The 27,954-nt window shown below is 42.2% G+C and overlaps 2 protein-coding genes across 5 annotated transcripts; both read right to left on the bottom strand.

Annotated features, from left to right (window-relative positions):
- Window positions 1-520: 520 nt before the first annotated feature.
- mgea5 (meningioma expressed antigen 5 (hyaluronidase)) lies at window positions 521-14,123 on the bottom strand. Of its 4 annotated transcripts, none has more exons than XM_022762007.1 (19): window positions 13,610-14,123; window positions 12,815-12,866; window positions 12,606-12,703; window positions 12,267-12,397; window positions 11,987-12,158; window positions 11,790-11,888; window positions 11,390-11,674; window positions 11,117-11,275; window positions 10,752-10,942; window positions 10,119-10,394; window positions 9,813-10,016; window positions 9,207-9,381; window positions 7,763-7,816; window positions 6,144-6,229; window positions 4,947-5,051; window positions 4,440-4,531; window positions 4,162-4,354; window positions 3,884-4,043; window positions 521-3,291 (listed from the first exon to the last, which is right to left on the bottom strand). In XM_022762007.1, exons 1-19 carry the CDS (start codon window positions 13,773-13,775, stop codon window positions 3,155-3,157), a joined length of 2,835 nt encoding a protein of 944 aa, XP_022617728.1. In that variant the 5' UTR covers window positions 13,776-14,123; the 3' UTR covers window positions 521-3,154. The 4 variants fall into 4 exon arrangements, with proteins under 4 accessions (XP_022617728.1, XP_022617736.1, XP_022617753.1 ...); XM_022762015.1 differs by having other exon boundaries at window positions 10,761-10,942; XM_022762032.1 differs by having other exon boundaries at window positions 10,752-10,855.
- A 1,090-nt stretch (window positions 14,124-15,213) lies between these two features.
- pprc1 (peroxisome proliferator-activated receptor gamma, coactivator-related 1) lies at window positions 15,214-26,809 on the bottom strand. Its single transcript, XM_022762045.1, has 14 exons — window positions 26,726-26,809; window positions 24,269-24,364; window positions 23,980-24,129; window positions 23,645-23,725; window positions 21,458-23,552; window positions 20,824-20,877; window positions 19,745-19,805; window positions 19,373-19,440; window positions 18,323-19,046; window positions 18,011-18,214; window positions 17,790-17,868; window positions 17,573-17,694; window positions 17,103-17,254; window positions 15,214-15,815 (listed from the first exon to the last, which is right to left on the bottom strand). The coding sequence occupies exons 1-14, from the start codon at window positions 26,804-26,806 to the stop codon at window positions 15,715-15,717; spliced, it is 4,068 nt and encodes a 1,355-aa protein (XP_022617766.1). The 5' UTR covers window positions 26,807-26,809; the 3' UTR covers window positions 15,214-15,714.
- Between the last annotated feature and the right edge of the window lie 1,145 nt (window positions 26,810-27,954).

Below are 27,954 nucleotides of genomic sequence, written 5' to 3'. Positions count from 1 at the left end.
TTTTTCCTAACTGCATGAGCTAATACATGAATTAGTAGAGTTAAATTACTACGTTACTCAAGGATTACAATAAAAAAAAATTTAAAAAAAATTAAATAAAACGATTTTTTGTAATGATGTGTAGCTGCCAAGGGAACCAAAAAAGAAAAAAAAAGAAAAAAGTTTGGATTTCAATTAAACTGCCTCTCGGCATTTATCAATTTGCCAAAGAACTTTTACAATCAAGAACAATCTCTCTCCAAGAAGCAGGTGTACATAGATTATTCCACTCAATACAGAAATTACAATATAATAAATTAACAATAAATCCACCAGACAAGGGCTTGCCTCAGGAATAATGAAATAATGTGTGTCAAAACCCTAACAGGGATATTGAACCAAGATTAACTTTTTGAGAGCTGTGCCTTATCCAGTGTATTTAGTAATGGAGATAGTTTAATATTTCTATATGTACAGGAACAACCTTCATTTACTTTGTCGAAACAGAAACTGAAAAGAAATGGCACAAAACACACAAAGGAACAAAGTAACTTATTATGATTTATTAGTTTTTAATCTTATGTATTTTACATACAAATTTTACATTGGTAAACTGACATTTGTATGATCCCCGTCCCCTTTAAACTCAGATAATCAAAATGTACAATTGGAGCCCTTTCTCTTAGTCACAGCCCATTTTCTATCAAACCCGCTTGGCAGAGGAGAAAGTCAGAATGTCGGAAAACTGCAAAATTAACCATTTAAAACAAGTGTGAAAATTCTGCTGTTGTTTCAGAAGACGTTCGTAACATCTGTTAGTGAGTTTCACACCTTGCTGAAAAACAGCCAGGTAGGACGGCTGTACAGGACAGGGCATTGTAACAAGGCCAGCATTTTGTTTTCCGTGAAGAAAAACAAATTGCAAGCAACAGTTTCAATAAAGATATACAAAATAATAACACTTTATGATTGACAGTGTTAACAGACTGTCTACATACTACAGTATTATGCTCATAGAGGTGAGTGGCATGCTTCCTCCTCTTTGTAGCATAAGATGAGGTTATTCTAATGACTGCCACAGCAAATCCAATACACCTCATGCACATTATGAATGTACACAGTATCAAAACATCACATTGGCAGGCAGCTACTGAAGAGCAACTGATGATCCTCATGTAACCAACAGAACACTCCTAACTATAGTCAAAGTGCTTCTTTTTTTTTTTAAATCAACTATATAGATTTACAAAAACAAATGGGAAATGCGTCAGAATATCAAACATTCAACGGACACATAGTAAAAGGCCTAGAAATATCTGCTTCACACCCCCACAAATACAGTTCAACAGTGTGGGAGTCAGTGCCACTTTGGTGACATTTGGTGACAGGATTTAACGGCCTCGGCGATCCTTAGTGCGCTCGCAAGGCTCAACTGAGAGGACATTCGTTTGAGAGTGTGCAATGTTGAGAACAGAGCAGGGAGGGAAGACGAATGACAGGTGTAAACTGATTATTCACGATTACCAATGATTTATAGCATGGCACATCTGCAACTGCAGTCCAGGTCAATTGTTGATTTACAAGTCTTGGATTAGTGGTTATGAAGAGCTGAGCAGCTTTATGACAGTGGGAGCTTAATGCTTCTATATTTTTATGATTTTACATCATTTCACCTCATGTAATTTCAATGTGAATTGTTGAAAAATGTTTTTCTAGAGCAGATCAGAATACCAGGATTTTGGTCCCACTGGATACTGCTATCAGGAAATGTTGATTTTGGTTTTCATTCTTTCAAAGAGGACCTGTGTATACAAGTAAACTTGACATTTTAACTACTTACACAAACTTATAAAAGACAAAACTTAAAATTTCCATAACATTTAGTAATTTTACATAAGTTAACTAGACTGAGCTAGTCTGAGCTTTCTCTGACAGCGATATCCCCACCAGTCAGGGCTAGGGTTCACTGAAGGATGTCTGTGCTGAAGTTTGGGATCCGGCGGGGCAAAACTAAGACATGTGACTGTCAATGTCAGGCTACGTCTCTGGAATTTAAGCAACAACAAGGCCAATGTTCAAAATCACTCTTCTCTAGTTTTATCTGACACATGTTTGACAGCGTTTACACAAAAGACACTAGGGGTCTGCAATATAAACCTAAAATCCAAAGGCAATGAACCAAAAGGCAACAGCTCAAAGGGGAAATAAGCAAAAGAACTGCTGAATCACAAAAAAAGAAACAAATGGCCAAAAGCAAAGCGCTGAACAGAAACAGGCTGGGAACCATGTTTGTAAACTCGTGGAAGCTTTTCTGTCGCTTTCCAAATGTCTACTACTACTTGAACAGAAATTCAGATGGCCTCCCGGTTGAGTCTTCAACAGTCTCAACAAATATTTTGCTGGTCTGTGACGATCTTCTATCAAGGGTTTCATGAACCCCGAAAGCTACAATGTTTCACCCTCCTCGTGTGCAGACGCAGCATTTCACATTACGTTTTGTTAGAAATACGCCACTTAAAAGGCATCTTTCTCCATGTCTATTGTGGAGGAACTGGAAATACCATGATGTGATGATGAAAGGCAAACTCTCACATAGCACCTCACATCCTGTATAAAGGTGTCCTACTTATGTCGACAGCTGTGCTATTCTCTACGTCAAAGCTGGGAAAGCAGGACGTGGGGGTAGTGAGCCACTACCTGAGATACAGGCCGCCCTCATTTCACAGCTCTGCCTCCATTTCAGATACAGACACTTTGCGTTAGGGCATGCGGGCAAAATCCATGTAATGGCTACTGGATTAAATCAGTAAAAGGCTTATGGAGTTATCGCTTCCTGCCTCCTGGAGGTATATGAGTAGTGGGACCCCAGAAATCAGTACTGGAGTGCCACTCTTCCATGTTGGCTCAAATCATCTGACTACACATCACTCCTCGGCCTTTTAGCTTCGGATCTGCTGAATCCAACAGAGCCATAGCATCTAAGGGCAGCACAGGGAATCTGTGTGTGCGACTGCTGTGCTTCTGTACACAAATCCTAAAAAGAGGTCTCCCGGGGCTAGCCCAGATGGTAATGTAGTATAAAATCATCATGGAAGTTTTTTCTCATGAAGGTAGCAAACATGTTTGAGCCGCGTTGACTTGCTCTCTCTGTCTTTCATTGTAGCAGGACGTTTCTTCATAGGCTGCGTCCCATAATGATGATGTCTTTGGGAAAGCCCTCCATTTTGGCCACTTCAAAGCATCCCAGCTTACTATAGAAGTCCAACATTCTCTTATCAGTCTGACGAACCTTGCAAAATGCACCATGGGACCCTGGAAGCGAAAGATAAAAACTATGTCAGTAAAAAATAAAATCCTAAAAATAATGTTCCCAAAAACCAGTTTTGCCAAATATGGTGTTCAGCTGACAATAATCCTCTACTGCATCCCTGAACGCTAATAAATCGGTTCAAGAACTCTGTCACAGGAAGAGATTATTTTGGTTGGTGCTTTGATAGCTCAAGGTGCATTTTTGTAGTTTGATTTACATTACTTGCTAAACAGACATTAAAATAGACAAACAGAACATCCACACTTAAGGTCCTAATCATAAAAGGGATGCATTTTATCATTACATCGATAAACTGTCTTCTGAAAACCGAGCTCTGGTCTCTGGTCTCATTTTCACAGTACAGCTAGATAAGATCACTGAGCCTGCTTGTTTTCAGCTTTAGAGACACAGCTGAAGTAACACTCATTGAAATACATGTACTGATTTACACTTTTTTTTCTTAAGTCAAATTAAATATTCTAACAGCCTGTTCCTAACATGACTAATAAAACTAATACAATATGGTCTTTCTGTAGTTAGTACAAGCAGTATCAATGAGCATTGTTGTCATAACTGATCATGACCGCCACCTACCGTTGGCCTTTAGAGAAGATAGAAGACACCCCATCATGCTTTTGGCCACACTGGGGTCAGTGACCTTGGCGTGAATGTCAACCTTAATGAGAGAGGGGAAGTTGGAGAGGAAAGAGTCTGGAAGACCCTCCTCCTCTTCGTGGAAACTCAGCATCATTTTCTACAGGGACGACAGACAGACATGGTAAAATAAAATTCAGCAATAGGAGACACAATCCACACAGTCAATCCACATGATATGGATTAATGACAGTAAGAAAGATGGATTAAGACCCTACCTCAGCCTCTGTGAGGTCCTTCTGGCAGTCAGGCTTGTGGTATTTCTCTTGCATGAAGGGAATCCAGTTCAACTTGCATTTCTTGATGAAGGGCTTGACATCCACAGTTCCAAGAGCATAACCGCAGATCCCTTCATCATCCTCGAGCACAAACCCATAGTCTGAGCTCAGTGTCAGGAGACCTCCCACTAACCTGTGAGCAAACAGTAAGGATTTTGTCAGCCATGTGGATTGTACAGTCTTTAGTCTGGGCTGATTACAAACACATAAATCCTTACCTGTCTCCTATGAGGTCAGGATCGTCATCAGAGAAAGGTGCATCCTCCATTCCTTCACAGTACATTTCTTTACAGATTTTATAAACTGCACCCTGCAAAAAGAAGGACCGATACACCTCTTATTGTGGTGGATGAGTTGACACACCTCTTAACATTGGATATACAAGCCAAAGCATAAACCAGAAAATTCCACAAAGAAACGCAATGTGCATAAAGTAATTTTGGAGAAACACAGTCTGAAGCTGCCTTTACATTCAGCACATATATTTGCTGATATACAGATAACAGTTGCGGAGCATTAGCATTAGCATTGTGGAGCAAAACATTCCAAGCTTAAACTAGGCCAGGTCTGCTGGGAACACTTGTAACTGGTAAACATCAATTCTTCAACCGTACATTAATAAACATTATTAATGCTTAGTAACTGTTGGCACTTAAGGACAAAATACATGACTTCTGGCAAAATGAAGGTGCACAAGGGCACCTCTAAACACACAAACATCTTACCTCATCTTTGGGAAAGTATGGCCTTATGGAATAGATTTTGGAGGTTGGCATTGAAGGTGGAGGTTGGTAGAAAAGATCGTTTGCACCATCTATTGGCAACAATCTCTGTGGGCATCAAAAGAAACAGGTTCAGTTTCACTGAGACAAGGCGGTGTGCTGCTTTGGCTGACTGCCTCACTGTGCATTTGCTACAGTTGAGCCGCTGTCAAACCAAAAGGAACTATAGAAGAGAGCAAAATGCTTTGGAATGACAAATATTTAAAAAAAAAGAAGATATAAACTGATGTTCCTTGTTGATCTGACAATGGACAACAAGAGCAAACATCACGTTTCTCATTTTTGTTAAAAGGAGCATAGCACAACAAGCACATACATATTTGCTTCTCAAATATAATAAAGGGTGGTATTTTGGTCTGACTAAGGTTTTACTGGCTGAAGGAGATGCTCCTTTCCCTTTTGTAAGGCATCGCAATATTTCGCTGCGCAGGACCCTCCTGTTGAGAAAAATAATGATGCTGGCGCAGAGAGACAGAGAGAACTCCAGGAAAAAAACCAAAGAGGCAAATTAAATGTGAGCTAACTGAGTCATTCAATAGCACTTCAGTTGCCATCATGAGTCTTGCTACTCTCCAAGGATGGAGATGTTACTTTGAGGCTGGACAGCTGTGTTTGATCATGGAGTTTTCCCATTGCAAACATGCTTGCGTACTCGCTGGCGCTGCGATGCTTTGTGCGTGCGCTTGCAAAGGGTTGGCTTGGTAATTTGTGCGCTGTGCTTTCCTGCAAAGAAATGAGATGTCATGAAAATAAAACCTAGCCATGCTCGCTTGCGCTGCGTGCGCCAGGGAAAAGCAGCATCTCCTTGGGCAGTTGCTGAAAGAAACTGAAATTAATCAATCAGAAAATATCATGCCAAACATTGGCTGTAAACCTGTTTTGTCAGGATGGGTTTCAGGTCACCCATTCCCCTCACACAGACTGACAATATCCCAAAGTAATACAAGGCCATGAACTTCTTTGGCGAACAAGTGAAGGGGATGGAACTCAAATGTTAAGAAGCCCGACCCATTCCAATCAGCTCACCTTCGACAGACCAAAGCCCTTCATACCTACGCACACATTACCATAGTCGTCTTTGCTCACAACACTCTTTTTTTTTTTTCCATTTGATTGCTGTAAATTCAGTGCATTAGATACCTGGAACTCTCCTGCTAGACCTCCCCTAAAGGCCCAGGGCTCTTGGTCTCCTCTAAGGAACTGTGCTGAGGACTGACTACGACACCCTGTTAGGAGCAGAGCCAAGCGGACATTGTTACCACAGGATGGGGCTCTCTGACACAGATGAAGGGAATGGGGAGATGGGGAGGAAGGGGGTCATATGTATCTATTAGCATAATCCATATAAATAAATTTATTTTGTTTTAATCATTAAAACATAAAAAAGGACCTAATTTGGAATAGATAACTTATATTCAGAGGAAAGATCTTAAGGTAAAATGGGGCTCAAGCAACTAAAGCTTACGTGTTTGTAGCAAAGAATCAGGTCCAAAATATTAATTGTTCAAAAAACAAATGACAACACTGTGTCAATACAACACGTCACACTGCTCCACATAACATGGTATGCAGGTATTTAGAAATAAATCTTTCATGCAGTGGAACGCATTCTCCATCAAAAACTGAAGAGAGAACAGAGTCAAGTGCAGTTCAGCCCCCTTTGGTGTTTCAATAAGGGTGATAATCATTTGAAAAGCTGACAGACTCCATAAATATTGTACTGACCTTCAGAGCCAAAACCTGTACTGCCTATAGACTACAAAAGTAAGCTTCAGCTGCCGTCACCCCACTGATCTTAGCACCCCGTGTGAAGTCACATTCTCATCTTATCTGCCTCGTCACATGACTGGGGAGCATGAGTCATCAAACCAGGGAGACAGACCGCGAGTAAGAGGTAGCATGAGCATTCCCTGTGTTAAAGGGCCTCTCAGCTTTCTGTTAAAAGCCAAAGTCAGACAAACCACAGATGAAATAGATAGAGGGGACAAAGCATATAAAAAGGAGTATATATCTAAAGCACTCAGGCCTCTTAAGAGTTTGTATGCATTAATGTGGCTCTCAACAAAGTCTAACCCAGGTTGATGAGGAGTCCTGTCATGTGACCAGACAAATGCAGCGCGCGGGCAGGACACCTAACACTGCCTTAAATATGAACCTCGCCCTGATACCTAAAGCAATTCCTCTGACGAGCTGACACAACACAGCATGCAGATGCACCCACGGGAAGGAACTCTGAACTTGCTTTCCCAAAGTTAACCACCACAAAAACGGGACAAAAGAATGATCTCTTAGTGGTTTCACTTCCACCTGAATTATCTATTCAGACTGTATTGTCTTAACACAATCACAGTCCTGCAGAAAACCAACCAACGTGTGTGTGAACACAATGATCGTAACTACGCAGTCAGAAATATATCCCTGAGTAGGATGAGGATCATGTGCCATGGTTAAATTTCAAAGCCAAGTGTAAATTCCCTTGAGTAGGTGCATCAGGCTGGTCTGAGCCTTTTCTATAGGCCTACTGACAGAAACAAAAAAACATGTTAGAGAGAAGCTGCCAAAGAGAGAAATTTGGGAGTTAACACTTAGGATTCAAAGCTAAATCGCTGCCCAAAATGTGACTTCATCTGGAAGGCTGCTTCCTTTCCTCCAAATCAATCTTTTACATTTATAGATCTAGTTTAAGAAAAAAAAAAACAAAACATAAATCTGTCTCAAACATGAACAAAACAAAGAGACAACGTCTGCACTGGGCATACATCGGCCACTGTCGATCCAATAGCAGTAGAAACTTGTACTGTGGATTCTTCCATCTGTACATAGTGAAGGGAGAAAACAGTAGAAAATTGTTATTAGTAAGTGTTCTCAGTACAATAACCAGGGAGGTTGTGACTGAGTGCCGGCTGCACAGCTTCTATTAAAGGGAAGACATGGGGACTGATGTAAAAACCTGCTAATAGCAACAGCAGAAGTCAACAGTTAGGCATTTAACAACACTCCAGTTATTAAGAAGAATATTCAAAGATAGCTATATATTTGTACACTCCACAATGTTACTAGAGTGGTTACAATTATTTACTGATGCAATAAATCAGTAGTGTGGAGTTTTGATGTGGCTTTGCCAGTGCGGGTATGCTGCCTGCTGTGTACTGTGGGCTAGAGTCCTCAGCTTTACCATATAGCCGGACAGGACAGAAACCTGTGAATGAAACTGGGTTACAGGGAGTAACCTACAGGCCATGCTGGTGCTTCAGACTATCCAAAACAACACTCCAAAAAAAGATGGAGATGTTATCACAAGGCTGAGTGCATCACAGTGCAGCCTCAGTTTAGAGACTACTCAGTGAGGCAACAACGCAAAACCTCCCGTAATATATCCATACGGTTCATCTTCAAACTAGCTGATTGAGTTTATGCACAAGAATGGCCTTCCACAGTCAGTCAGTCAACTTGCTCTCCAAGCTCGCGTGCGCGCTAGGGCATGGAGGAGGAGGAAGTGGGGGGGGGTAGGGACGTCCCCCTGGCACCCATCCCCACAGACAGAGAGATGGAAGCAAGTGTGTCTGTGTGGGAATGCAGCAGTGATGTTACTGGATACACAGCAAGCAGCAGTAACCCTGCTGGGACGTTTGCCACAGAGACCCAGTTTACATATCACCAAAATGGAGCAGCTTGTTATGGAATAAATAAGGACGATGCTAGCAGTGCAAGCGGCATTCAGTCAGACAAAAAAAAAAAAAAAAAAGAGAAAACAAACAACATGTGTGAAACAAGAGCAATTCATAGAATTGTAACTATTAAGAGGTGATGCATCTGGCCTGATCTTTGCTATGGTATTAGACACTACTCAGATTCTCACCCTGTATACAGGTGATGGCCATATTTCTCTATGTCATATTTCTCTAAGAGCCATATTTCTGTAAGTTTGTGATCAGTAATACTATCATCTGTTAAGCAGACTGAGCAAGATAAGTGTATTATAAATTTGCCTCACTAAACTACATAGCACTGGACTGCAACATAATCCATGCAGTTAAACAATCAATCATAAAAAGTGCTTTTTCTTTATATAATCTGACTTTTTTTTTTAATAGTAAATGTGTCTCTGAAAATGACAAAAGTCAGGATTACCAGACTTGATGAGACTACTGCTATGCTACTGCGCTCTAGGAGAAAGCAGCTCACGGTTCCCCTCATACATACCTAGCCACTGGACAAAAGACTTGACCATAGAAATGATGCTCTTGATGTCCCAGATGTAAGGGTAGAGGTCGTACAGGATGGTGCGGTTGGCTGAATTGGACAGCCGCGTGAACATCTGGATGACGGAGCAGCACATCTCCTCAAACTTCTCAGCCCTTGATTGCCATTCTGCTACCTGCCAGACAGTGATTGGAAATAAGAACAAACAATGTTGAGAAAAGACGCACAGGTGTTACTTATGATAAAAACAATGGTTCTGTTTTATTTGCTGCCCCATTGTGACATGATAATTTGGACATGACATCATTCATCTTATTATTTAACTCTGAACTTTTCTGACTGTGATAAGCAAACTTCAGAGAGAAGACTGGTGGTTTAATAAGGGGGAGCACAGAACACAGTACTCTGTAGTGCAGGCACACTCCATCTCCTGTCATAACCACACCACCCAATGGGCAGTATGGGTAGTACACAGCCACCATTTTGTTTTCAGCAATGAACACTACCATAAGGAAGTTCAGTAAATGATGAACTAGTTTTTTCAGACAGACCCCTTTCTCTTACTTCTTAATCAGTCCATGGGTTTATTTCAGTGTATTAACCCACCTTTTCAGTTTCCTTTCTCTTGCAGTTGACACTGACGACACTGCTGTTGGCGCGCAGCCAGTTGAACTCCTTTAACATCTGCATGGCCTTGGGTCCATGTTCATAAGGCAGGTAGAAGAGCTCTGCCAGCAAGCTCAGGTCCTCGAGTGTGAGGGGCTCTGCTGTGAACAGGGGCTTCTCATTGGGCCCAGGCACAAACACATCCTGAGGAGACAAACCAGTTTTAAGTTAACTCTGTGGGGAACTCAAAGTTTTTTTTGTGTTCAATTTCAGACATAAGAGGAAGAAAGAAAAAAAAAGACTCACAAATGTTTGCGGAACTTGTTTGAGCTGATCATCTGTCTGCATAGGGGCAATATCACTCCCAGAGTCTTCCTGGAGTGACTCTTCAGGGGACTTTGACTCTATCAGACTCTCCTTGTCTGTATCCATGGGCTTCAGGTCCTCAGCCATCTTCTCAGCTAAGATAGGACCAACATGCTTCCCCTCTGGGTCCGCTTCAGCTTCAGCCTCTGGCTCATCCTGCTTCTCAACCACCATCTCCATGGGCTCCTCATCTGAATCCTTCTTCTCCACCTCCACCTGCACAGGTGCAGTATAAAAATACTTGGAGAACCATTGACAGATGCTTTCCTCTCCAATAAACAAATGATAAAGAAAGAAAATGAATTTTCTGTATTTTACCAAACAAATTAGAAAAAAAAACTGAGCCAAGAACTTGATCAGAAGGCATTCAAAAGAACTGAGGGGTGTGCATGAACACTAGCAGTCATTATGTAGTCAGTTGCTTATTAAATCAAGGGCCTAATAAGTAATTTTAACTGTATAAATTACAATATATTCACATAAATAGAAAAGCCTGATTCCTCTGAGAAGTGTACAGTACTCATGCAGGTTATTAAAATGGTACAATTCTGTGTGAATAACAATAAACCTCACCTCCTCTACCTCCTGAGGTCTTTTTGCCATGGGGTGTGAGAGTGGATCCAGACAGAGAGGCGGCATGGCTGGAGACATGATGGGCTGCTGGAACACAGTCGTGACTGTTGTGGAGGAGCAGAGAGAGGGAGCAGCCATGGATGACACGTCTATGGCTGTGCCTTTGGCACCACTCTGAGGCACCTGTCGGCCTGACAGACAGAGTACAGTTTTACTACATTGTGTTCTTCAGCCTGACATAAAACTATAATTTTAGGCTATCAATGACGATGTTATGAGCCTAATTCAAGTTATACTGCTCGGAATTAATAATAAAATAAAACCATTAGCATAGAGATATGACATCATAATGGGACTGCTCGTACTGTTGTATTGATGAGGCACACCAAATTCCCCAAGCCATTCTGTGAGAGCCAGCTTTAGAGCAAGCTGTGGGCTGTAGAGCATGTCTGTCTCCAGTTCTTCATCACTGCCCTCATTCTCTAACTTGATCTGGATGGACACTGTGCTGTCCTCACCGTCCGCTAATCAAACACAGAAAAACACAGCAATGATAAATGACCTGCGTTCTGATACCACAAGACAGTGTAACACCATACAGAGGGATCACACTGTACCCTCACCATAATCATACTTACTCATGACCACATCCTTGCGCACGCCATTCATATTAGACTTGTACCAGGTGGCCAGAGTGTGGATCGCTACAAAGTTGGACTCAAACTCGCAGTTTGGGTTGGTGAGGACTCCTTTCAGTCTGGGGATGAGCTCTGTGGAGCGCCCCTTGTATGGACCCAAGAAAAGCCTCTTCTGGTCATAATCATTTGCGTGAATGTTGTCCCAGATCACTGGGGCTCTTTTTAGGATTTTTGACACCTCCTCAATTGATTCCACTGTAATATCTTTGGACACAACCTTGGGGCCTGCAGAAAAACATATCAGAGTTTAACATTCCATCTACTTCTCTAACGCGTATGACTGTATGCTTAACAATAGTAATGGTGTTAGTCGGTTGACAAGAAACTGTGTTAGCCTCACCTGTCCATAGCACATCAATGCCAGGTAGGAGCTTCTCTCCTACTGTGTGGAGGTAGGGGGATTGAGAGACACTTGGGTAGCAGAAAGTCCCACAGTACTCTATATTTCAAGAAACAAAAATAAAAAAATAATGAATAAATAAATGGATCAACCATTTGTGTAAAATGTGGATGGATTTAAACAAAGAGCTGAGGTACCTGTGGGACAGAAGAGGAAGGTTTCGGGCTCTCCCAGGTACTGGTAGATTTCGTTCGTAATGGAAACCTGAGCGTGTGCAAATGAGCTGAACACCTCTTTATCAGCAGGGCACATGTTGTGGTCAATATCATCAAAAAGTAAGGCAAATGACTTGCAGCCAAAGTGAGAAACCTGAGGGGGAAAGAGAAGGGGGTTTGAAATGAACGCAGAAGGTAAGATGTATGGAATTCTTCTATCAACACATTGTCAATGCTCCTGTCACACGAAATCTTGCAATACCTGATCAAGTTTCCTCTTGAGTGCAGAAACCTCTTTCTGATTGGAGAAGGTGATGTCTAGTCCAGGGGAAATGGCATAGATGAACTCTATCCCATGCTCCTTGGCAGCACCAATTAAAGTCATAAGTTGCTCTAAAAGAAAGTTGTGTGGGGGGGGGGGTCACTCACTGAATACATTTTGGTGCTTTTATAACAATTTATGTAAAATCAGAGAAAGAGTCACATTCCAACCAGGTTTAACACTGGAATATTCAGACTTTCATTAAACTTAGATAACCAGATATTGTTCAGTTTCCTTGCCCCAAGACAGCCAATCCCAAGAAATGTTCTGAAAAGTCACCTGCTTCTTCCACTGAGTAAAGCTCTCTCCAGAACATTCTGTGTTTGTAGTCATCTTTGGGTGCATAAAGGTATGTATTCAGTCCCCATTTCTGCTGCCTGTGAAATGCAGTGTTGTACAAACTCAGTATAACAACTGAAATCATCTAGATATACGGCCACGAATATTAAGAACATGCGTGCTTAAATAATTCACATAGTTCATCATACCTTCTGAACAACTCCTTCCTCTGTTCCATTGTCCATGGTCGACCGTAAAAGCCTGCATCAGTAAACAATACATTCAGTTCCCATGCTGTCTGCAGTGCTGGTAATCAACAAAATTTCCTGTGCATATTGACCTGCTTTTACTGATACAACTAACAATGTGCCCCTAGGTGCGGGCAGGGCTGTTAGGGCCATTAGACATGCATTTGTTTTATGTTTTTTTTTGACTGTTACAGTTTTTCTGTATTAACCATTTTGTTCAGGAATTGTCAACAGTATGACAAATGGCCAGTTTACTAGAGGCGAAGAGTATGGCTTAATAGTCCAAACTACACAAAACACAATTTGTATAATGACAGTAACAAAAGCAAATCATTCTTCCTCTTAATGAAGGTGTAACCTTTCAGTGTTTGGTATTTTTGTTTGGCACATTACTATCAACATGAATCTTTGTGATCAACACTGGAATTACTGTTGATCACCTGTTAATACCTGTGGTAATTCAATATAAATTCAACGATCTGCCCGTCAACGACATGCGACAATGCTGAACTACAATCTGCATTCACGATTGATTTGAAACATATGTTTTTTTGTTCAATCTTCCCTTGTGTTAATAGACAATTGAAAATTGATTATCATTTGTACACTTGACTATTTCCAGTTTATACCAATAATCGTGCCCCTCAGGAAGGAGGATTGCTGCAGCATTTTGATGGCCTATATATGACTGCATGCAGACCACAAGCGGATCAAACGTCAGACTTGAATGTTGTAGTCTTATATAATCGATATTACCTTCCACGACTCCACTTATGAATTTTCTGTGGCCCGTCGGCTCGACTCCAATGCTGGACTCTTCCACTGGGCCAGGGGCCTCGGCACAAGAATCTCCGGAGACTGGGCTGGGGCTCGGCTCGCCCTCCACTTGAGGCGCCTCTAACGTTTTTTCTTTCTGTACCATTGTTAGAGATTTCCCTCGACGAAAACCCAACAAACTCAGAAGAATGCAGAAAGCACCGAGTAATTTTTTTAATGTAGTTAAGCAGCAGATTCAACCAAGCAAAACCTGGAGGAAATAGATCGCGTCACTGTCTGTCTAACGTTAGCTAGCGTATGGTATCAGCGAGTCTATCAAAACTGTCCAAAATGTAGTCACTGGTTCTACAAGATGCAATCGAAATTGCTAACAGGTGGTATAGGACATCATTTATGTTGTTTAATATTTAAAGAAGAACAAGCCGTTCGGTCGTTTTTCTCCGATCATTTTCTTCTCTTTATGGTAGATTTGCCCTGGTTTTAGTCGTTTCTTCCTGTTTACACCGAGTGCGCATGCTCCTAAGACTAGATTAAACCAGTCAAAACTAGATCTCCGTGACAAAACACTGCAAAGATGTCACCGTGGCAAAGAGATAGATGACATTTATAATCAAAACATCAGCACATAGCCAACGTTGTAAAAGTTAAAATTGTTTTTGTAATCATGCATTGCAGCAAACGGACTATTGATGAATGAAGTCAAATGACAGACTTCGCAAGTGAATAAAATATCTTCATTACGATACATGGTGTCATAAACATTTAATAATTTGTACTTTTTATTTAATTGTGATTAATAAAGAAATAACATCGCACTGAGTTATCAAGAAACCAGATTAATAATAGTCCACAGAATTCCTGAAATTCTTGAAAATTCAACACCAGTTTACCACATTGACTTGCTCCGTTCAGTGACTGTGTTGACTATCTCTACGGCTTTCTAATATCTTGAGATTCCAGTCCATATTAGGTATGTAGCTGAGCTCCAACAGCACATTCAAAAGAGGGGAGGTGCTGCTCATCTGTTTTGACCTGAGCCTGTGCTTCCTGTGTCAGCAAAGTACACGCTTTGTTCTAAATCACGGGGACATGTCCAATTATACTTTTACATAATTAAACAGAACTTCTAATAGAGTAATTAACTACCCAAAGTAATCACAGATGTGCATTAGTTAATGAAAGCTGGTGCATTATGTGATATGACTTTTTCATATCAGACTTTTAAACTTGTCATAGTAGTTAAAGCCTCAGGCATTACTAACATTAAAGAGCTCTGTTCTTTTGTTCCATGCAAGCTGTGACAGTGCGTGTGGTCAACATTTGCAGACATTTTGGCATGCCATAGCATGAAAAGCACAGATAAAATTAAAACAAATATGAGAGTATTCCACTTAGTTGAGCTAGTGCCAGGGCCCTGGTATTTAAAATGTTGGCTCACAGTCATGGTTAATGAAATTTGTTTCACATGTACTTATCCTGCTATGATGAACATGAAATATGAAAAAAGGTTTATACCAGAACCCTGAAATTGAAGCAGCAAAATTTAACTCAGCCATCATTTATTCAGTTTTTACACATGCTTTGACAAAATGTCTTGTGTGAAGTATTGACAAATATTTTATGTTTTTAAAGATGTGACCAAACAGTGACAAATGCAAAGACACAGGTGAGCTGGAGTGAAAGAAGCAACACATTTCAGTTTATCTTTTTTAATTTAGGTTTGTAGTACATTTAAATGTATTACATCCTCTCCCAAGAATTAGGGAGCTCCATTCCACTTATTTTTCCCCTTTTAAAAATGATTCTCTCTCTCTCTCTCTCTCTCCATACAATTCAAATTGATTGTACATTTAAATAAACTTTAAAAAATTATCTTATTTCACTTATTCCTTTTTTTTTTAACGTCTTTTACTACTTTCATTACAAATCTTCACTTCAATAGAAGGTGTTAGCTTGCAGAAACAAAACAAAACAAACAAAAGAAAAGTAATGCAACAACTAAAATGTAATGACAGTGTTGCAGGTGGGGAGCCAGCTGTTGGCTCTGAGGTAAGTGTGAGCTGCTTCCTGCTGCAGGCCTCTTGTTACCTCTTCATGTTCTGCTGGGCCTGCTTTAGTAAAGTGTCGAAGTCTAGTGCTTGAAACTTGCCTTTCACAGGCAATGGATCATACTCTCTACTCGAATCTGAAAAGAGAAGGACAGAAGGTCAGCATCATATACAAATAAAAAGGGACAAGAATAACAGTACATGCTGCATTTGGGTTGAACTACTTCAAAAGCTTGATGTGACTCTAAAAACCATGGGTGTAGCCACAATTTTATTATGTGATGAGTGCAACCCCAGCACAACCTATCCCGAATGTCTGACTCGTCACCAAACAAACTAGAGACCATCTTGTGTTTGGAGCAATGCCCATCAACATGTTCTGACCCATGAGTCATTACTACGGTATTACAGGAGTACTCAGTACACACTCATCTCTGAATCACCTTCATTTTAATGTCCACTAAGTTTCATGACTGTATCTTGCACAGTTGTGATGTTAGTGTGGTGACAAAATCTGTCCACAGACAGGCAAATACTTGCTTAAGTACCCAAAACCACTTCTGTGGTAATAGGTCAAACTACAGTTGGTGTCTCCAGGACCATAATTTTTCCATGATGAGACACACATACACACGTCTGATGACTTAATTTCCACATTTATTACCAGCCGCAAGCATGGGTGGGCGACGGATTTTGCCCGATAGCGTCACAACTGTGGAAGATGCAGTTTGAATATGGGTGTGGTCCAATGAGAACTGAGTACCTGTGTAAGAATGTCGTAATGAATACCGATTACTCAATAAACCTTATCGCCCTACATGATGAATAAATAAAAAGTAAAATTTGAGTGATGAGTCAGGAACCCCAGAATCAACCCATCATGTGTAATGTGTGTGTAATGTCATTCATACTGGTTGCGTCAATAAAACCTCCACATTCACAAAATCAATGCAGAGGATATGACCTGGGTCTCTGTAATGTTAGCTATAGCCCTGCTAGCAACTAAAAGCCATAAAAGAGACTGTGACTGTATGAAAGCTAAAGAACTGTCAAATGTTCAACATTCTATATCTTAATGTATACATTTAACAAGTACCTCTCTTTTAAAAACACAGACATCACACTAAAGGACACTATGCAATATAATATACAATATGTCTGCCTTCTTCCTGCTGTGTGATCATCCTTTCAAACAGCGGGCATGTTATCTGCCAAGTTTTGGAGTTATTGGCAGCACTTCACAAAGTACAATGGCTCTCAGCTGCATTTAGCTTGTGGTGAACACACTGTATCAGGATGAACTGCAGTCAGTATCTTCAATCTTCTGCAAACCACATCAATACTGTCTGAATAGGTTAACAGTGCTCTGGGTAGGAGCTACAGGAACTTTTGTGGCGTCTTGTCGATTTTAAAGCCACACCTACCCAAGTCAGAATAGCCCGTCTGGCAGAACTGTCTCCGTCCACCAAAACAGAGATCAAATGGCAGCTCATCAGGCTTGCGCAGCTTGCTTCCATTTTCAATGGCCCTGAAAGCATCCTTGGTGTCGTAATAGGTCACAAAGCCATAGTTGTCCCTGTGACAGAAACAAAATATTAGCCTGTGTTTGTTTACAGATTGTCAGAGGTCTAGTGAAGGAACAGGTCTTGTACAGTTTTGAGCTGTGGCTTGCTTTTAAAAGAGCGGCCTGGGGGTGTTGCCAGGAAGCTCCAGTTATGAACAAGCCTAACTTTGCTTTAGCACTGTAGCTTGGCCTAAGAGGTCACTGACAAGACCAAAAAGGTTCAAAGACAGTGCAATTTGCAGCCTTATTAAAATTCCAACTGCAATCCTTCATTACACAAGCAAACAGAGAAATATATGCATGTGTAATTCTTGCCGTTTATGGACTTACCCGTGGTCTCTAAAGTGCAGGGTGCAGTCCTCAATCTCGCCAAATAAAGTGAAGCGCTCTCTAAGTTCTTTTTGGGTCATCGTACCCCGAATTCGACCAACGTAAACAACCCGGCGCTCCTCCTGAGGGAAGAGTCAATCAGGTGATTGAATGTTACAATATAACATAACTTGCTTACTCAAACTGTACTAGTGTAGTCCAAGAAAAATAAACTTACAATGGCTTTTTCCTTGCGTCTCTTCACCTCTTGCACATCCATCTTTTCACTGTGACCATAGCCAGGTCTATATGAGGGACTGAGGAAGACAAGATGAAGCGTTTAGTCTTTTTTTTTTTTTTTTTTTACTGTGCATCAAAGTATTTGTAATGCACAAGAGAAACAGTTGGAAAATCCATGTAAGGACTCCCACCCAGATGAGCATGATTCATAAACTGTACCTGTACAATCTACTGTTTCTGCTCCACTGTGCTTGTCTCCGAGGGGATTGAGATCGTGACCTGGAGCGACTCCACGAGCCAGAACGAGAGGAGGAATATGAATACCTCCTCCTCCTGGGAGGGGAGCAGGACACAGAGGGAGAGGACCGAGATGAGGAGCGGGATGAGGAGCTGGAACTGCTCTCAGAGTGACGGGGGCGATACCTAGAGAAGAAAAGGAAGGAATGCCGGTGAGGAACAAAGAAAAGCATACCTCCTAGAAACCAGTATTAAGAGGCTGCATCATCTAGATGTTTTGAGAAAGGGCCAAACCTTTTCTTAGATGGAGGCCGTGATCTTGACCGAGATCTAGAGGAATGAGAGTCTGACTCTGAGCTGCTGGACATAGGGCTGGGAGAACGGTGGGATCTTCTTTTTCTAGGTCGGCCTCCAGTCCTTTCTTTGGGGCTAGATCCGGGGCTGGGTGTGCGAGAGGCAGCACGTTGACGGTAGGCCCTCCCAAAAGGCCCTCTCCTGTGGCTCTCTTTAACAGCGGAATCGGTCTCCTCTCGTGCAGGAGAAGCATCAGGAGTTTCCAGTACAGAGCTCCCCTCCATCTCATCTGTCCTGTGATCCAGGGGCTCTGTCAGTGGAAAACTTTGTGTTTTGGTTGTAACGGCAAGGTTTGTGGTAGACGGGACAGACGATGCCAGCGCAGCTGGTGTCTGTGTGGTGGCTGTAGCGGCTTGCTTGATGGGTTTAATAGTGATAAAAGATTGCTGTTTGACATTCCAGCGCTTGCCTGGCTCTCCAGTGGAAGTGCCTTTGTTGGGGATGCAATAGTCATGGTCCATGCATGCCAAGTCGGGGTCTACAGTGGTGGCGGCAGGAGTGGGTTTACTGCGGGACCTCACTGTGGGCAGTGGGCGAGCCTCTATCTGGATAACCTTGGAGGGGCTCGACTTGGAGGCCTCAGCGGCCTTGCTCTTCCCCAGCAGGGCCACAGGGGCCAGAGGTTTCCACACCTGGTGGGGAGGAGTGGCTGGAGGAGTCAGAGCTGGAGCAGAGGGAAAGAAAGTACATCAAAATTATACACAACATTCAAGAGCACATGGTCATCTGTGTTGCAAGGTAGCAAATCTCTGATCACAATGTACTATTGTTAACCATTTCTAATGACTGCTGTTTTGATGCTAAAAGCAATGAGAGCACAGGAGCAATACAAGGGCAGAATAAGAAAGGAAACACTTCAAATTTGCTCCTTTATAATGATTAAAAAAAAAGAAAAGAAAAAAAAAGTCACTTTCACTGTATGCGTTTTGTTTCTTTAATGATTTAACTTAATGGACCCATTCTGAAGCCAAAGACAACATGTAGAATTACCTGCCGTACTGGAGAGGTCATTAGCTCTCACACGTTCCACAACTGTTTTCTCTGGAGCCAACTCAAAACTGCAAAGCAAGCACAGGAGCGTGTTACTGTATCACTGGTAAATAGTGTATCATTCACCTCATTTGTCTTTGGAGTGCAGCCAAGTCCAGACCAAAAACAGGCCATCACTGTGGCTGGACAACAGCAGGCTTTACGGTAGGTCTTGGCAAGAGGTGAACGTGTATCACCTTCACACACAAGCTCACAGACACACACACACACGCACACATAGAGCAAACAGGTTTCACGTGACCAGGGCTTTTCCAGAGAAACCATTGCTCCATCACTCACACAGAGCAGCGTGAGGGCTGTAGGGTAACTCACCTCGAGTTTCCTACAGCTGCTGCTCTACCAGAGACCTCCGGCACACATTGCTCCTCTTTGGCTGAAGAGAGAAAGGACAGGGAAATAAGTGCATCAGCACAGGGACTAACAGATGAGATAAAGGAGCAACAAAAATTACAAAATACTGTATGGATAATCTGTCAGTATACATGTAGAGAATAATGCGTTTATACTGGGTGATATTTGTTCAGTGTATTTTGCACAGAATGTCACCAAATGGCCAGCAGCTACATTAGGCATAGCAAACAGTACAGTGGTTCAATAACACATCCACTGACATGAGTAATGGCACACACAGTCCAAGCACTTGTTAGAGTTTGGGCTTGTACATCCGCTCAAACAAAGACAGCAGGGTGAGAGTTAAATGGATTTGCGGACAGGGCAAAATTCCAGCAGCTGAGCAGGCAAGAGCACAAAGCAGCTTCTCTGCCCCCCACAGCACCCATCTCTTAAAGGGGAATGTTTCAGTAGGGGGTAAAAACAAACAAACAAAAAAAAAAAAAAAAATCCTGCCATTATGAACAATCTTTGAATGTTTAAAACACTTTTCCAGGGGATCAGATAAGCGTCAAATTCATATGAACAGCCCGATAATATCTCTGTTCCGTAGGTCACTTTTGCTGGACTATGAGATAGACCTTGTATGTGCTCTGTTGGTGAAAGATATTAGGGAATGGTCATCTAACTTCACTGATGATGCCACCCCTAAGTGTATGCACAACAGCACTGTATTTGTTGTTATCAGTCAAGCTTCAAGCAGATACTCTTGTCTTTTTAAGACCAAGTCCTTCTACCCACCAACACACCACTACTGACCAGAGATAATGTTTTGTGCCACTTCCTGCTATTACAAAACCAGGAAAACTGATACTCTGATGACATTTAGCTTGGTAGTAAACTAAGCAACCCACTAAGTTACTGGCCTACCATAACCTCCCTTAGGCAACACCAAAAATAAAAACTAAAAACTATGGAATGTGTAACATGGAGTGAACTGAGAAATTGAGCACTTCTTTCATACTCAATCGACACAGTAAAAATCAGCCATTATTGATTACCTTGGGTTTCCTCAAACTGCTCCAGCAAGCTGGTCAGATCAGCAGCTTCAATACCTACAAAAAGGGATCATAACATTATGTTCTGGATTATAAAAAAACAGAATTGTACTTATTTAACCATTATTCACACAGGGTAGAGTGTCTGAGCATACATGCTCTTATACACAAATGTGTTTACAGTTATGCTGAAACAGAACAAGACAGTGGTGACACACAGGTGTAGGATGATTATAGAGAATAGTCTAGGAGTTACACAGGGGTGAAAGTGTTTCAATTTATACAGTGACACTGCGTATTATTTTACTGCATTAACAATAAAATAATTCATTTCTGATATGGGATTCCTGCACATCAGCAACTACTGGAACAGAGTAAGTGCAGGCTAGAGCTCCAGTGCAGCAGAGATGAGACACTGACAAGGCAATTTTCCAACAAGGCACTAGAGATAAAATACCAGTAGCTGGTATGTCTCTTAATTGTTTGAATGTCTATTTGTCCACAAGAAAACATGACTTCCATCAAAAAAAAAAAAAAAGGTATGGAAATGAAATGGCAATTACTATCAGCCTTTCATGAATAAAATTACAATATATATATATTATATTATGTTTTTAGCAATCATCTTTGAGCTCACCGATCTCACTGGTGAAGGCCTCAATCAGCTCCTGTGTGGGGTTCTTTGCCCTTTGGGGCTTCACTGCTGTAGTGGAGTTCTCTTTAGTTTCAAGCACAACAGGTTGTGCCTTCAGACTCTGGGAGTCTGAGGGCTGAGCAGCTGAATAGGAACACTGCTGGGTACCACTGGCTGTGGGCTTGGAGGCCTTGTTATCAGCTGCGATGGGGCTATTTAACGTGGTAACAGCGGTGACCTCAGGCACCTTTTGGGAAACAACAGTGGTCTTCTGGGGGGCACTGGAGGCAGACACAGTAGCAGCGGTGGGTTTGATTGACTCTGTAGTGGTTGTAGGACAGGGTTTAATCAGCTCCACAGATTTTAGAGATAAAGGCTGAGATTGGGGCTTTTCATCGACTCCACCCTTTCCTCCCGAAAGAACGGGAGAGCACTTCCCATCTGCTGACGACATGAACTGAGTGGCATGTTTTAAAGAAGCTGGAGACTCGGAGCTCAGAGGCACACAAGGTACTGCAGGTTGAGCAGTGGCATGTTGATTTGTGGGCAAGTCCTTCCCTGAATTAGCGACAGGAACTGAGGGTTTTTCAGGTAGAGAAGGTTTGGAAGGTTCAGGTGTTTGCTGGGGTTTAGCAACAGGAGTAGCAGCGGAAACCTTGCTGGATGAAGCAACCATGTAGGCTGGTGGCACCAGCAGAGCCTCGGGGGTGGGTGGCGCAGCCGGTCCTCTTGGCTGCCAGGCAGGCTTGACCTCCTCCACTTCCTTCTTCGCTGCCTGGGGGTTGGGGCGTCGGGAATCCTTGGGGCTGGGGTCAGGCAGGCAGGGAATTGGGGGCAGCTCTTTAGGAAGCTCTGGCAGGCAGGGCCACTTGGTGCTGTTATCGTCTTGCTTTTCCACCGGCGCCGGCTTTTTCTGCTGCCGGAGCCGCCGGTACTCCGCTAGACTGAGGGATTTGGGTTTCGGCTCTGGGACTGCAGTGGCCACAGGAGGGAGGGCCTCACAAACAGGTGGTGTCATCTGGGGTGTTACGGGACTAGGAGCAGCTGCAGGGCTCTCTGAAGACAGCAGGGCAAGGGCAGCAGGGGGAGCTGCTGATGAGTCTTCAAGCTTCTCGGGGGCTGGGCCCGGCTGTTTAGGAGTTTCATTGGGCTGTTGGGAGCTCACTGCTGTGGGTGAACTGCTACACCGACTCTCCTCCGGGGCATCTTTTAACAGAGCAGTGTCCTGTCTGGGTGACACACATGTGGCAACTTGCGCTTTCACTTCAGGCAATAGTGTTGTAGTGGCGATTTCTGTTTGTGTTTCGGTTTGGCATGGATTTAGCTTCTTAGGCTTCACAGAGGAAGAAGCTGGAGTGAAGGCAACAGGAACCTTTGGGATTTTGTGTTTTTTCTTTTCTTTGACTGACATTTTTTCAGGCTGTATGGGTGCTTCCTGTACCGTCTTTCTTAGTGTACCGCTCCTAAGGACCCTTCCCTCCACAGGTTCAGGTTGGCAGTGTTCTTTGATTTTCTTTTTCTTTTTCCTCGAGGAGGAGCTTTTTTCTCTAATATCTTCCTTCTGTCTCTTTATGATCATCTCATCTTTCACATCTGGACGTGCTGTAACTTTCACTGGAGCCTCGCCGACTGTTACATCTTCATCATCAACGACTATATGCTCCGAGCTGTCAGAGGCCGCCTCTTCTGCTTCATCTGCGAGTTTCTGCTCATTCTCTGAAGACTGCTCTTCGAGCGGCAGAGAGACCGGGAGATCCATGTTTGGGATGGCAAGGATGGGTTCTCCATTCTCCCCCTGGTCCACAACCTCCAGGAGGATCCCTCCTTCGGGCAACATCTGTTCCCCATCGTCGTTCTCTACACAAATGGCCATACAATACGGGTGCATATGCCTGACCAAGTCCCCCAGGCTAACCGAAACGCCATCTTCACCCTCCTGCTCAAAGGTGACAGAGAGCGGGAGGGTCGGACCTTCCCAGTCTAAAAGGGCACTGTCAAGAGATGAATTGAGTCTCACTGGGCTCAGAGTGAGAGAGCCATCTTCTTCTTCCTCTCCATCACTCCTCTGGAGAGAATCTGCATGTATCCTGGGGAGGCTCTGGGCGCAGACAAGGAAACAAACATCCAGTCAAACGCTGAAATCTGGCTGTTGTTCTAGTTTACATACACATTAATTATGCACAAAGCTACCTTTCCAGTTGATATGGGTCTTGCACTGCATAGTGAGTCTTTGTCGGGAGGGGAACGAGACAGACACAGCAATCTCCGGAGCTGGAGAGTGAAAGATAAAGAACAGCATGAGGACATTAATACTTATCCACTTTAGGGGTAAATCTTATATCTATAAACATCTGAAACAATGAACAAGAGGTATATTTATAACCAGAGGTGAGCAGATTGCCCTTCCACCTCCTTTCACTCTCTCTGCCCCAAGCTCAAAGGCCAGATGGGGGGGGGGGGGGGGGGTTGTCGAGAGCAGGAATCCGAGACACTTTCAGAGTTATGTATGACAGCTGGGCACTAACCGGAGAGTGTTCCCTGCCCTTCTGACCTGACAGCAGGTCTGAGTCAGGCAGTGTGTCAAACGGGGACAGGTTCTCATCATCTACATTGTCCAGGATCTCTGTCAGGGCGGTTAGCAGCGTGGCTTCGCTCTCCTCATCCAGTCCTTTAGTCTAAATAAAAACACATGGAAATTAGGTCAAAGCGTTCACTACAGGGAGTGTAAACAAACAACTGTACATGGCTTACACATCATAGATCTCTCTCAGGTTACTGTAATACTTGAGTTCAAGCATGTGAAATGAGTCTTGCCTCTATTGTCGGTGTGTCCTCAAATATAGAAAGGATGGAGGGGTCTAAGCAGCTTTGAAGGGCTTCCAGAGTCTCTCCAGAGCTCAGCACAGCAGTCTAGAGAGGAGAAAAAGCAGATTTATTTACTTTTTTTTTGGCAAAATTGGATATATAATTCAGGTAAAAACTATCTGCAAGCAGCCACCCACATGTGCATAACTGTGGCTACTGAAGTTGTACTACCACAGTACTAGTGGATAAGGACAGCAAACATTTTTCTTTACACAAGTGACCCAACTCTGACAAGTGTTCATTGCTACAGTCATGTGTGAATATTTCAAACAACTTAATCCAACATTAAGCAAATAATTAGAAACGCGACTTGTTTGTTCTTAAGTATGGGACTTAAGATGACTCAGATCTTAGTCAAAGAGGTGTTCCACAGGGTAAAGATCCTTGTAGTATCATATATTGCCCACTGGGCGGCATTTCCATTACAACTGAACTTTTCACTTTTTTTTCCTTTAAAAGAAACAAACAAAAAAACCCCAAAAAAACATCTACCTTTGACGTAGTACTTATACAGGTTCTAGCATCTGTGTTACTTTTTGAACACATCTCAAGCTTTAAAAAGATATATAAGTCAACAAATGTAAACAAATCAGTGTTGTGTATCTGTTCAGGCAGGGTCGGCTTCATGTTTCACAATGGCCATAGAATTTTATTTAAAAAATGAAAGTCTACTTCAAGTCTACTCTGCGCAAAGGTTGGACAAGTACATATGGCAAACTAGCTTATTTATTTGGTTGCTGAAGATAAGTTTAAACTCATGTGAAAAGGAGAATCAGAAGAGGAAACCCCACAGGGCAAGGAGGGCACATGCTTTTAGTTCCAGCTTGAAGAAGAGAAGAAAATACCAGAGGCATTTTCCTATGATCAGAAACATACAAGAACATCAGAGCACATGCCTATTGGCCATGCAGGACTAACACTTATTAATGGAAGTTATAACTTTATATACAGCTTCAACATAATTTGAACTTAGATACATTTAAGCAGACAATTTGTTTTTAAAAAAGACAGACAAAGTGCAATGGAAAATATTGGAAAGTCTTAAGTAGTTACATCTGAAATGAAAGTTTACTAAATACATATAAAATTAAATAATCAGTTGTGGTGGTAGAAGGCTCACTCTTCAGATTTGAGTTATATGCAACACACTAAGTCCAGTATAGAGGTCCCCCTATAAGAGCAAACATAACTGATAACATTTTGCACTTTCATCTAAAAACACACCAGTCTCTTACATTGACCCACGTGTCTCTGTCTATGCAGACATGTTTGATCCTGGCCTCACCCCGTCCAAAGGGAAGCTATACTGCCCACGTGTTGCACTACAACAAACCCCAGCAGGGCCTCACCACCACTCCTACCTCACGTTTTGACAATTACAAAACTGAAAGATCGCATTTTAATGTGCGTTAGTACACTAAATGTTGGGAAACTGCAGGCACTTAATTGTAAACTCTATGTAAGGGTGTATGCAGAGATTAAATTGACCGTCTCTGCTGCGCATGTGTGAAGGAATCCAACATGTGATTCACCACGACTGAACCACATGTGGGTAATACACACACTGGTTTTGAATGAAAACCTGACACGCTGCAGCAGCGTGAGAGTGGATAATCAGACAGGTGTGTGTGTGTGTAACTGCAGTGATTGCACTCGTTGTCTAAATATAATAAGACCTTCATAGTGTGCATCAACACTGAGCTAATGACACTTTACTGCAACGTGCTGGCATGAAGCCTATAAACTAAAGCATGGCAAAAATGAATATTTAGCATCTTAACCACTGTCAAGCCAAGAAAATAAAATAGAAAAAAGGACACATCCACGCTACAATGATGACAAAGCTGGAGGACTAGGATCTTGCAGTGTTTGTTACCACGTGTGAATGAATCAGTTGATGGGCAGGACAGACAGTACTCTTGCACATACACCCACTGATGGAGCTTAAATGCGTCTTAATGTTATCGATTATACAAATGGTGAACATGCCAGGTCGACCACCAATAAATATACACAACTGTCACTTCATTTTCTCCAACTGGCATTTATATTATATGGGAGAAAACCTGCGTCGTTCCGTAGCCGGCCGGCCAAGCCACACTGACTCACCAGCTAGCATTAACATACAGCTAAAAATCTACCCGCTCATCACAAGGAAGCATTGCGTATTACTTCACAAATACACAACAAGAGAGTTACCTGGCTGTTATCTCCACAGAACACCGAGTACTTTATGAATAAGTTTTACTAGTGATACTACGGTTGCATCCACGTGTCACTTTTCCATGCGCAGTGTACATCCCGTACACACACCACACACTCTGCCCATCTTCCAAAAACACACACACACAACTACTAAAAGTGTAATTAAATGCTAGGAAATAAAGTTCAGCAAATATCCTTTACCTCGTCTAGTGTATCCATAGGGAAAAATTCCATATTGCACGCAGTTAAAGTCTCCTCGCCTGCTCCCCACCGCGCCGCCATCTTGCGAGTATACTCCCTGCCCCGGCTGCTTTCTGAGTGAAAAGTGATGAACCGAGCGCGTCAGTGAACAAGCACGCCGGTGGTGGGAGACACGTGGTCCGACATTCCCGGCAAAATGACGCAAAGTGACGCCCTGGGTCAAAGGTTACGTGACCACGTTTCTTTGTAGTTCTATTAAATACGTCTGAGAGTGCTACACTGCCATGTGGTGGCCGGCGGTATTTATCTGTGCTGCAAAATGAAGAGGACAAAAATACACTTAAGGCACAGGCTCAAATTAAATTAGTCATAGTGGTTACAGTGGCTGAAACAACAAGCTTTTAACACGTGCAGGTAGGTTACAGTGACTAGATCTGACATTTTGCTAACTACATGTTAATTTAGCATTAATCAGTTCATTACAAATACTCAATAGATTTAGTGATTATGAAAACAAGTGTTACTTGCAGCTATAATGTCATGCACCACTCACCATATAATAATGAAGGTGTTAGTGGTCTGTTTTATACAGAAAAGAAGTAGAGGTGTAATAGTTTTATAATATTTGTTTACAGGAGTTTAAGTGTGGATTATATGCATCATTTAATATTGTTTGCATCATGTTATTCTAAAATGAATCACAGGATTGTTATGGTTGTTTTTTTAACAACGACCCAATTGCCTGTTTACATTAAGTCAGAAAAACAGAAACAACTAATGCAAAGCAACACACCAGTTTCAAATGCTCACTGTTCTTGAGACTACTTTAGGTGCATGTATTGTTGTGTTGACTTACAGCTCTGTGGTCAGTTCTGAGGCTGAAGATTGTGGTGTTTTTATAATAGACTCCATCATAGTGATATATGTGTCCAGTGTTTTGTCTGTTGCACTGACACATATGGAGCAGCAGACATATCAGGAACACCTTACAAGGTATTGCAACCCAATACAACAACACAACACACTGCTCACACAGCAGTATGCTGTAACAGTATGCAAAACATGCAGTACTCTACCACAACAGCAGCAGCAACAACAACAACAACGACAACAACAACAACAACAACAACAACAACAACAACAACAACAGCAACTCTTTTTAAAACTCAACTCTATTGTAGTAAAATTTCTTTGTATCACTTAATTATGCACAGACTGTGTGAAACTGT

Source organism: Seriola dumerili, unplaced genomic scaffold (assembly GCF_002260705.1).
Source record: "Seriola dumerili isolate Sdu_G_001 unplaced genomic scaffold, Sdu_1.0 BDQW01000024.1, whole genome shotgun sequence".
In the NCBI taxonomy this organism is placed as follows: Eukaryota; Metazoa; Chordata; class Actinopteri; order Carangiformes; family Carangidae; genus Seriola; species Seriola dumerili.
This window is presented reverse-complemented; position numbering and strand designations above follow the sequence as displayed.

What these genes read in the sequence shown, in the direction of transcription:
- pprc1 (XM_022762045.1), bottom strand. Translation starts at nt 26,806, where the DNA reads ATGGCGGCGCGGTGGGGAGCAGGCGAGGAGACTTTAACTGCGTGCAAT. An exon ending in AGGGCAGGGAACACTCTCCG is followed by an intron (nt 23,726 to 23,979) that starts GTTAGTGCCCAG and finishes TTCACTCTCCAG; the next exon opens with CTCCGGAGATTGCTGTGTCT. An exon ending in GACGGGCTATTCTGACTTGG is followed by an intron (nt 15,816 to 17,102) that starts GTAGGTGTGGCT and finishes TTCTCTTTTCAG; the next exon opens with ATTCGAGTAGAGAGTATGAT.
- mgea5 (XM_022762007.1), bottom strand. Translation starts at nt 13,775, where the DNA reads ATGGTACAGAAAGAAAAAACGTTAGAGGCGCCTCAAGTGGAGGGCGAG. An exon ending in TTACTCAGTGGAAGAAGCAG is followed by an intron (nt 12,398 to 12,605) that starts GTGACTTTTCAG and finishes ACTTTCTTTTAG; the next exon opens with AGCAACTTATGACTTTAATT. An exon ending in GACCTCAGGAGGTAGAGGAG is followed by an intron (nt 10,395 to 10,751) that starts GTGAGGTTTATT and finishes GCACCTGTGCAG; the next exon opens with GTGGAGGTGGAGAAGAAGGA.